The sequence below is a fragment of the Stegodyphus dumicola genome, chromosome 7 (assembly GCF_044657685.1).
Source record: "Stegodyphus dumicola isolate Sdum_Otavi_A_Nest chromosome 7, ASM4465768v1".
Lineage (NCBI taxonomy): Eukaryota > Metazoa > Arthropoda > Arachnida > Araneae > Eresidae > Stegodyphus > Stegodyphus dumicola.
In genome coordinates, this window is record NC_140774.1 from 173024454 (window position 1) to 173035695 (window position 11242).

Below are 11242 nucleotides of genomic sequence, written 5' to 3' on the forward strand. Positions count from 1 at the left end.
TCATAACATTATGGAGAAATGGGAAATCATATTCACAATATAATTAAGATGTTATATTAGCTTTAGAAATCAGTAAATTATTACATTAAAAAAATTTTTTAAGATCATCTCTAGTTCAATGTAACGCTTGTACTACTGAAATTCTGGGATATTTTTCATACTTATATATTATATATAAATCATATATAAATCCTGAAATATTTCAAGCATGTAACACAACCAGATCTACGTAATTCCGAAATGTTTTTACTTATAATTAAATGCTAATAAATTATATGAATTAAAATACGAAATATAACCTTTAGCCACTATTTAACGAAGGATTTAAATATCGCTTATATTTTTTGAACATTACTCAATGTTTTATGAATAAATTTGATTTCATCTCTCTCTCCTCCCTCCAGTTTCAAACCCACCCTCCTCCTTTTTTTCTACTGCTGTTGTTCTTTCGTTTTGTTTTCATTTCCTCAGCAGCCACAATTTCTTTATCTTGTACGAAAGCAATATTAATTGAGATGAAATTCACAAATATTCTGCATAATTACTTATAAAACCTTCCTGATATAAACAAAACTAATTATATAATAAATTTATATTAATTACTACCTCGTTTCAAAAATTAAATTTATATGGAAAGCTTCATAATATTTCGAAATATTTAAGATCCGTTTGCTGAATGTAATAGTTAAAAAGACTTACTATGAACCGGAGACAGTGACCTTGTCACTTGGAACCAAGGAAGAGCAACGCTGAGCGGATGATTCCACGGTGCGGTGGGGGATCCCATGTTCGTTTCCGGATGACCCAGTCCGGCAGTTTTTGCCGCCGAAGTAGGCGGCAGATATCCGGGCGCCAGTCCGGACGTTTTCAGGCCATGATCGAGGATTCTTTCCATGCTGAACCGCCTACTTAATATATCAGAAACGACTTGGCGACTAGAGGAACCATTTAAAGCTTTGGTTTCAGTCCTTTGTTCCGGACTACACGAGGACCTTCGTCCATTGTCGTTGGATAATAAAGAGTCAACAGAAAAAGAAAATGTTTTGGACGATTTTGATATAGTCTTTGTGGCAACCACATCTGGGCTTTTAGATGGAGACCTCGAACTGTTTGGATGCCTTGAAGACATGGCCATTCTTGAACCAAGTATCACTGGAGACAGTCTTTGGTACTCCGATCCGTTATGTGTCTGAGTGTCTTGATTAACGGGAATGTCAATGCCGTTTGGTGAACTAAGCTGCATTGTCCTTGCAAAACTCAGCAGACGAAATGTGAAAAAGGTCGGATGCTTGCTGTACGTTATATTATCAGAAACTACAAGGATACCATTCAGGAGCTGCAGCACCTCATTGACATCATCGCAGTCAAACAATCCACGAACACCGCTAAAATTCCGAATGAGAAGCAAAATAAAAGAGCCGATAGCGTTGGGGAAATCAGCAATCTCCGTGCACTTCCGATAATTACCGAGAAGTTAATTAGCGCCGAACGAGCTGACGATCGGACTGCCGTGTTCTCAGTAAGGCGAGTCTCGGGGTGGGTGAACGATTGGCAATCCTTCACTCTTCTAACTGGGAAATGGATAACACGTTATCAACTTCTTAAACAGCCCCGGTCCATTCTTTTGACTAAATGCAAGCAAAAGCCTTCCTGAGGCACGTTGGATGGAGGATAGGCGTATCCGGACGCGGCCAATGGAAGGCGCGGAGGCGCAGGGGCCACGCCCTCGTTGTCATGACGACGGGAAGAGGATAGAGTGAGGGGGAATAAAGAGTGGAGTGTCTTTTCCGTAGCATCCAACAGCTGTCCGCATCTCCTTTATCGATGGCGATTTGTCAGCCTGACTGCGGGATAATCGTAATCACTTCTGGGCCTCCCGGCTTCGTTTAATGGTGCGGGGTGCTAGAATTTTCCCTCTATCGCTCGCTCTCTTTCACTCCTGCTTCTTTCTCTCTTTCACTCCTGCTTCTTTCTCTCTTTCATGAACAATTCTACCCTCTCGGAATGCAAAGTTGAACAATTTCTCCGGGAGAAGGGAGCTCCATCCGTTTTGATTAAGTGTAATTTTCCTGTTGCCCTAAACGAGTTGAATAAATGAGCGATTTGTTTGTCCAGTTCTACATGAAGGAGCTAATTTAAATGCTTGAAATTTAATAACTTTGCCTTTACTGCTATGATTATTTATTCGGCAGTTCCATTATATCAGTATAATACAATAAATAAATAAATTATCATGAATTACAGATTTCTTTTGCTATATATATTTGCAATTAAGTCTTATGACAGCTTCAAACTTTGCTAAAGAGAAAAGAGTTTTTCTTTATATTAGAGTACCATTCCTTCGCGATCTTACAAGAAGTAATTAATTCACTTCTAACTAAGTAACTAATTAAGGGTTAATATGTAATTAATTCACTTACAGGCTGAAAAATATTAATCTTTCATTAGAATCCTACATTTATATGGCATGTTACGTAACGTTTCTGATTTGGTTTGGTTTGGTTTATTTGATTATGGCAAAGCACTCGACGACTATCTGCCTAAAGATCGTGGAAGACTTTCTAAGAAAAATTGACCCGTACACACATTACACGTATGGAAATCAAAAAAAAGTCCATGCAGGCAGCCCCTTCATGCATAACATTTCTGGATTCAATGCTTATTTCTTGGGCTTTCAATGCATAGTTTTATTTTTCAATGCTTGTTTCATTAAAGAGTTCAGAATGATATCGAAGAAAAACTGAAAGATTTAGACAATATTTAATCATTATTAAAACAAACAGCATGTTTTTCTAGTACTTGCTTCTCCATAGAAAAATACAACAGCATAAATAATTGGCCCACCAGCGGCCGAGCGGTAAAATCGCTGAACACTGGTAGTTCGGTCCGAGGTTCGAATCCCGCAAACGGGCTGGCTGCATGGGCGTTTTCGTGGTTTTTCCCATGTGTAACGTGTTTACGAGCCAGTTTCCCTTAGAAAAGCATCCCTCCCCTTAGGCAGATAGCCGTAGTGTGCTTTGCCGTATTCTCAATACACCAGCATAAATAATTTATTTTTCATTTTTATTTAAGTTATCTTATAAATTTAGAAAGTGTCCTATAGTTTTGATTAAATGAAAGATACTTATCGAATTCACTCAAATATTGGTTAAGTCAGACCTCTAGCAACTTAAAATTCTCGATGGTGTCATTGATTTGTATTAGTAGATCTAGTAATTACAAAAAAAAAAAAAAGTCGTATTTTAAGATTTTAAAGAAGTATATAGTTGGGCAAATTTGTTTTGACATACCTAGTTACATTTGCATGAATGTATGCGTGTTTTCGCACTGTGAAAAAACGACGGTACCTGGTGCCATCCAATTCTGAACCCGAATATGAACCTCCACCCGAATATGAACACCTGAAAGCTCGAATTTGGAATTTGTTTTGTTGTGTATTTCATATTTTCCAAAACTTTAACGAATTTTTAACTGGCCAACTCAACGATTTCAAAGCGAGAAATCTCAACACTGTACGGGGGAAAAAAAAAAAAAAAAAAAAAGTGCGAAACTGTCTGTCGGAAATTCTGAAGATATGCTGCTTTCAAATATTTTTTTATATTGCTGTTGAATTGAATTTAATGTGTTTTGAGTGCGAAGAACATGATATTTAATAAATAAAGGGAACACACAAAACATTAGTAAACATTTTCCTTGGGCATAATATGAAATCTGAACGCTTTCATATTCTTTTTTTAAGTCTTTTCCTTCGAGGCATATTATATAACTATAAATATTAAATAAGGACATTCGTTTCCTTCCTTTTTGATTCAGAAACTGCTCCCGCTATCTCCTGAAAATTGCATACTTCATTTGGGAAGAGTAAATACCATTTTCAAAAACTAAATCAGTTGCAAAATACCGTTAGTAAAGTGTTTTTTCCTGAAACAGATGCTCATTTTTTAGATGAAATTAAATTAAAATTTTTTGTAAACCGCGAAACGGGTATTTCGAATTCCACTTGATTTAAATCAGAAACGTTATGAAAATTGAAGACAAAATATTCGTATAAGAGCTATTTGGCTTTCTGCATAAATGTTTTTTTTAATGTTTTACGATGAAAAAAATGTCTTATGATTTTGAAGTAAGATTGATTTTATTCATTTTCATCCTCGACTAAAGGTTATTCAGTAATTTTAAAGAAATGTAGGGTATAAGATATTTCTCCCACCTTCTTAGCATGCCTTCGTGGTGTAGTGGTCAGCACACTCGGCGCATATTCGAGATTTCCGTGGTTCGATATACCTAACGTCTCTACAAGATATTCATATGCAAGTATTGTTAACAAATTGAACAGTCAATTAACTTTTGCTTATATTTAATATATCTTTACTATCATTATATAATTATTTCATAAACTCTTATATCTATATTTGATAGATATATATAGATATATGAAATAATTTAAATCATCGCCTGAGAGATTTATTATAATTTGCAAATTTTAAAATAAAAATTTGAATAAGTAGTGATGGAATTTAGAATAATCGCGTTTATGTATTTTCCTAAGCCTGATTTTTTTTTTTTTTCCCTGAGAAATATTTATGTTATTAGATTACTGCATGGTATGGTTTCATGTTCAAAACTTAAATGGTCAACATTAGAGTTACACTTTTGAAAACACAAAGATGAAGCTATTTAAAAATATATATATTTTAAGATTTTCCTTTCTTTTAATGCTGAACATTTAGGTACATAAAATGCAAAGCAACAATCTTGTATTTGGCGTAGATTTAGTCAAGAATGAATTTCGAGGGCAAAAAGGTATAGGTCCTTCTTCATCAGGAGCAAAGAAATATGGGTGGTCGCAGTGTTGTGCAGACGTCGACCTACAACCTTCTTTGCACTTTGGAAAGCTGTTCAAGAGGAATGGGATAAAATAGCTGCATATACATTAGTATATGGGTCAGTGTGATTACATTTACTGAAATATTACTGCATTCAGCATATCGAAAATCGTTGCTTCAAAACAGGGGGTATATATAGTCTGTTCTCGAAACTCGCTATCTCACCATTACTCTTTGGCTTAGTAAATAAACAGTTCAAAATTGTAATCATGTTTAATAATTTTTCATAGCTTTTTACATGCAGATTTTATTTTGCGAAAACGGCCCTCGGTAATTCCTTTTTATTATTTTTTAGTAGTACTAAATTTTTTTAATTAATATGTACGCTGATCCACCATAAATTTAACTTTCACCTAATCTTAGTCATGGCCTGATTATTATTGATGGCTAGAGCTAAAGCTAGAACTCTAAATTCAACATATGGTTCCTCATTATGCTGTTTTCCTTCCTAAAAACTTGGGAAGTAGTCATTGGGAGTTCCATGAAAGAAGACAAAGCTCAAAGTCCCAGATTACTTTGACCGGACCTTGGCTTTTAATCGTTATTATATTAAAAAATGAATATTTTTAAAGAGAAGTTTATATGTTAGTAATGACAAAGAATTTTCCCCAAATGCATCTGGATCTGGAATTCCCTTTATTCTTTAAAAAACATAATGTCATGAATTAATGCAATGATAATTTGTGAATTTTTTTTCAAAACTGAACATAAAAAGGAAGATTTTGTAACATGCTTATCCTCTGTGAAGATTATTTTCACTTTAGTAAGTTATCTGTGATAAAATCAGACAACTTTAAATAACGGTAATTAAAAAAGGGGAAAAAATACAAAAATCTGAAAGCCTTCAGATTTTACATTACGTCCAAGGGGACTTTTTTTAACGTTTTGTATGCTACCTTTGTTTATTAAATATCATGTTCTTCGCACTTAAACTATAAAATTCAATTCAAAAGTAATATCCCAAAATAGTTTTAAAATGAGCATATCTTTATAATTTCCGATACACAGTCTCGCGCGTTGGAGATATTTCTTTTTAATACAGTGTTGCCATTTCTCGCTTTGAAATCGGTTGAATTTGTTAATAAAAAATTCGTTTAAAGTGTTATATGAAATCGGTTATAAAATAAGTTCCAAATTCCAAATTAGGCTTCCAGATACCTATATTCGGTGGAAGATTACGTTATTCAAAATTTGATGGCTCTAGGTACCGTTGTTTTATCACAATGCTAGAAACATACATACATTTGTGCAGATTCTTCATTATTTAATTTTTTTTAATATAACGCAGGGCGATAATATTTGGTGGCAACAATCTGAAAAGTGAAACGGGTATTAAGATTTTCGACGCAAAATTCCAAAACGAAAGTAATAACCCTTCCGGGCTAACGCCCTTTGGGCTAAAAAAAAATATCGTCATTTCAAACTACGCCTATAAATAAGATAAAAATGTGCTTTTATGGTTAGCTTCACATTAAATTCCATCAATCTCTAAAAATACGCTAAAGTGGGGCGTAACTACGAGAGAAGTTTTCATGAATTTGCCTTCAGGCGAGATTCCACATCTGATAAAAGGCAATATGCACAACAAAACGCTCGTTAACTAGTATGTAACGATTTAATTATTGCTGATGCCCATTTTATGGCGCCAGTTAACTGTCAAAGGGATTTACATTCTTTTCAAGTCCAGCCTTCCACCACAAGAGAAACGTTTCTTGTCTTTCTTTGAGATCCTAACTAACTTCTTTATGTCTTGATATAGATGGGGAACCTCATTTGAGAAGGCACGCTTAAAGTATGACATAGTTGACAGAGGTCATTTAGGAAGCAACAGTAGCTCGAAAGAGATAGCATTTTCCTTCATTACAGTTCTAAAAGCAATAAAAAGATGTAGGGGAGGGTCCGGTAGAGGTGTTTCCCATGCCCGGAGCGATCCCTTGAGGGCCCACTTAGGACTCCTGGTGCAGAAATGGCTCATTGTCGGACACTAAAACGCATGCTGATTCCGATGTTCAGATTGCAAGGAGCTGACAGTGGTATCGTTTATCACGAAAGCGACAATGAAGGAGTATTTCTGACCCCCTCTCGCTTTTGGTAAAGTGAACCCCCGATATCTTTCCTTGCTGTTTCGCCTCAACGCTCAATCTTTGTTTCGCCCCCTGGCTGTTGAAGAATGGGATGGCTATAATGAGGACTATCATGTCTTTCTAAAAAGGGTGGTTAATTTCTTTAAGAATGAGATTCCCAGTCAGGTGCGAATGATGGCAGAATATACTATTTGAGTGCTACATACGAAGAAATTCAAAAGAACTAAAAGTTTTGCCTTTAAAAGATATAGCATTTCTATTGGAAACAAAGCGCTTTCAAAGAATTCATTGAACGTGGCTTAATAAATGCTCCACTTAAATACAAATATAAAACTTGAATAATATCCTGTTGTGACAAAATAGTATAAAAATTTCGATATATCATATAATCATTCCATAAAAGTTGCCTCTCTTTTCGAAATTATGTAACATAAAACCTCTTAAACAGTTTTGAAATTTTCCGCTACTCAAAACATTATTTAATAACTAAAGCAAATATCTTTTCGATCAATAAAAGACAAATTAAAGATTAATTCAGTAAATTTTTATTTCATTTTTTCTTACCGTTCCTTCAAAAAGGAATTAAATTTCAAAGAGGAATTGATCATATAGTACTTAAATTTCCATTGGCTTTGAAAGTCTTAACATATATAGAAAAAAATTGCATAATTATTTAAAAAAAAAAACTGTCTAGAAAGCGATAAGCTACTGCTTGGAAAAGCTTGTGAATATGAAATTAACTGAGATTATTTATTTAATTTTAGCGTTTATATAAATTTAACGAAGATTATAATAATATTTATTTGTTTTTATTATTATTATTATTATTATTATTATTATTTTTTCTCTTTCTAGGGAGAGCTATACAGTGAAAAGATTGTGGAACTGGCAAAAGCTGTGATTTCCATATATGGATCCATATGACTTCTCAAAGGACACAATACCAACCAACCAAATCCTGATTATCCTATCTGACAAAAAAGTGTAGGATAAATATTAAATTTCTAAAATTTAAAAAGTTGACAAAATGTTTTGTACGCGAATTTGATTGTCCGAAAAATAGTGTAACCTTTAAAATTAAAATTAAAATTAAAATTAACCATAACTAGTAGCAGTGAAAAATTAATAATAAGTAATGTAAATTGAAATATGAAAAACCAAAAAAACCAAAAAATTCATCCCTCCTGTTTATATGTATATATGCTCGGCTTGGTGAGCTCAGGATTTTCATTCTTATATGTTGGCCAATTGTGCATTTTTTTGCTTTAAAAGTGATTGAATTATGTTGTTCTTATGTTTCCGTTAAGGTTTTTATGCCTTTAGTTAATCTGAGTGCAGTAGTTCAGAATTATTAACAATTTAAAAGTTTAAGTGGCAACAGCCTAACGAGGCCGCCACTTGTTTACTTTTGAAACACTCAGTAGAATAGTGAATTAAGTCAATTAACTTACCAACTTGTTCTTCTTGCATCGAAACTTTAATTTAAATTGTAAAAAAAAAAAAAAAAAAAAAAAAAAAAAAAAAAATTAACTGTTTTTAACTGTATATGATGTTTTAGATGTATGTATCTCGCATAACTCAAGAATGAGTAGCCGTAGAAACGTTGAAATTCTGTATGCAGCCGTGCACTTCCCTTTTTCCTTACAATTGATTATATATATATATATATCGCACTAAATGAATTTAATATCATACAACATTATATATATATATATATGCACATACATATTCCCCGTCTGTTACCCGACTCGATGAGCTTAGTTTTTTATTCTTATATGTTGGTAAATTGGTAAATTACGCATTTTTGGTTTTAAAAGTGTTTGAATTATGTGTTTTTTATCTTCCTGTTAAGGTTTTAATTTATTTAATTAATTTACAAGCAATAGTTGTAGAGTTACCAACTATTTAAAAGTGGCTAGTTAAGCCTAATGAACCGCATTTCTTTCCATATATGAGTCAGTAGAATAAGTCAGTTTCTGCACCTTCAATGTCTTTTTGCCTAGTGGGACCAAAAGTTAAATTTCAATTTTGTGCACCGAAAAATCTGTTTTCTAGCCCGCTGGACGAATTGCTTGTTTTTGCTTAGAAACTCTAATTTTAATTGTAATAACTGCTTTTTATGTGTTTTTAATTGTATCTGGTGTTTTATGCGTTTCTGTATTTTACAATTTTTAATGAAATTGTTTTGAGTGTTACGTACTCAAAACAAATTCATTAAAATGGTGTGATACCCTTGCCGAGAAATAAGAACTGAACTGATTAAATGAGAATTATATCTCTAATGAAATTCAAGGAAAAAGTTTAAATGAAGTGCAACAAACAAATGTGTATAATTTAATAGGCCTTAAAAGAAGCCCTGTCGATTCCGCTCAGATGTTTTTAGTCCAAAAGGGAATTTGATTTTGCTTATTTATTCTCGAAATTTGATTTTGCTTTGGTTCACTATAAACGTTATATCATTTTTCAAATTACTGCCACCAAATATTACCACAAATTTATAAATATTCAAATATTCAAATTTTGCAGCTGAATGCGCAAAATTCTTGACCTCGCAGGTCCTTTTTGTGTAGTTCATAAACTTTTCTTACATTATTTTTAAGGAAATTATATAATGAAGAAAACGCATGGATGTAATGTATGCTCCATGCACTGTGAAAAACGACGGTCTCTAAAGCCATTAAATTTTAGCCGTTGTTCTCCCCGCGAACATGTGAGCCTGGAAGACCAAATTTTGAATTTCAAGTTTGTATTATTACTTAATGAGATACATTCCGATGACCTCACTGATCATGTGACTTATGTAAACCTTTTATAAACAAACAATGCAGATGACCTCAGAGTTTACGTGACTTTTGTACAGCTAATGCAAACAAGCAAGGTCCTTCTTCCTCTTCTTCCCTTGCGGAAGGTATCTCATTCATATTTTGTTGAATTTTAATGAATTCATAATTAACAAACTCAATGATTTGAAAGTGAGCTGTGGCAACATTAATCGAATTTCCCCCCCTTCAGAGCACGAGACTGTGGACATTCGAAAAAAAGTAAGATATAAACATATATATGTAGTTTAATTTAGAAGGAAATCACATTCAATTTTGCTAAAATATTTCAGTTTGAGTAAAGCTAAAAACTAGAAAATTAAGAGAAAGGTATGAAGTTTTCTAGACCTATCATGCAGTAAATTTGACATATAAATGAACATTTAAAAAAAAAATTTAAAAATAAAATTAAATAAATTATTATTCTTATGATCATCATAAGAACTTGAAAAACTGGTTTCATATCACTGGTATACTAAATAAATTGAACTAAGCATACTAAAAGCCAAACTGGAACTAAATAACTAAAAAATTTATACTGAAGCAAAAAGGTGATACGACAAAAGTAACAGCCAATTGTAAAACCTAAAACATAACCCTAACCAAAATGCAAACAAAGTTGTCTTGCTGATGCTGCTCGTGAAGACAACGATTAAGTTGTATTTTAAACGGAAACAAAGTACAATATTAAGGCTATTAACAAATGACGAGGTCTCTTAATTTGAAGAAGATTGCCTTAAATTAGAAAATCCATTACTAGTTTAGTGTCAAATTACTTCGCGTGGACTGCAAACGGAAGCCAAGTTTTGGATATCACAGGTGGGTGGCAAATAAATCACAAGCCAAAGGCATGTAGGCAAATAAACTGCATGCTTATTTCAAACAGATGTTAACTGAAGTGAAAGGAACTTAATTTTCTCTAATGGAAGACAGAAGAATCACGGCAGGAGATGAACTTGTTAAATCACTGTAGATCAGGGATAGATGTACAAGACAACAGAACGACAGCAGTCTCAAAGGTGTAATTCGGATTTCTGACGCATCAAAAAAATTAAATACAGTGTCTTTAATGCTCTGACATAGCTGGGCCAAATGCGGTTGTGGAAGCCCAGGTGTTTGTATAGCTGCCAGCATTATGCAAGTGATCTGATTTCCGAAAAAAAAAAAAAAAGGCTGTAATTTATTGTGTCTAATGCTCATCAGGAAAACAAATTAAAACCGAATTTGCAGAACAGTGGGAACCTTTAGGCTTTCCGATTTAAGTAAAAAAAAAAAAAAAAAAACTCAGTTTCATAAATGTGCCAGCATCATTATGCCAGAACCCTATTTGTTGTGAAGGTTTTTACATAGGCATATTTCTTCTAGCAGCGTCGTAAAACATTTCTTAAAAAAAAATTGATGTGTACACCACAATGACTTCCTTATGCGGAATATTAAACAATACGCATTTATT

General features: G+C 33.3%; 1 protein-coding gene across 1 annotated transcript in view; it reads right to left on the reverse strand.

Annotated features, from left to right (window-relative positions):
- Positions 1-1609, reverse strand: part of LOC118186373 (homeobox protein MSX-2-like) — a 31738-nt gene extending 30129 nt beyond the window's left edge. Inside the window, exon 1 of the mRNA XM_035356453.2 lies at positions 700-1609. Coding sequence (XP_035212344.1) covers positions 700-1243 — 544 coding nt within the window. The 5' untranslated portion in view covers positions 1244-1609. The remainder of the gene's footprint in view (positions 1-699) is intronic.
- Positions 1610-11242: the final 9633 nt, after the last annotated feature.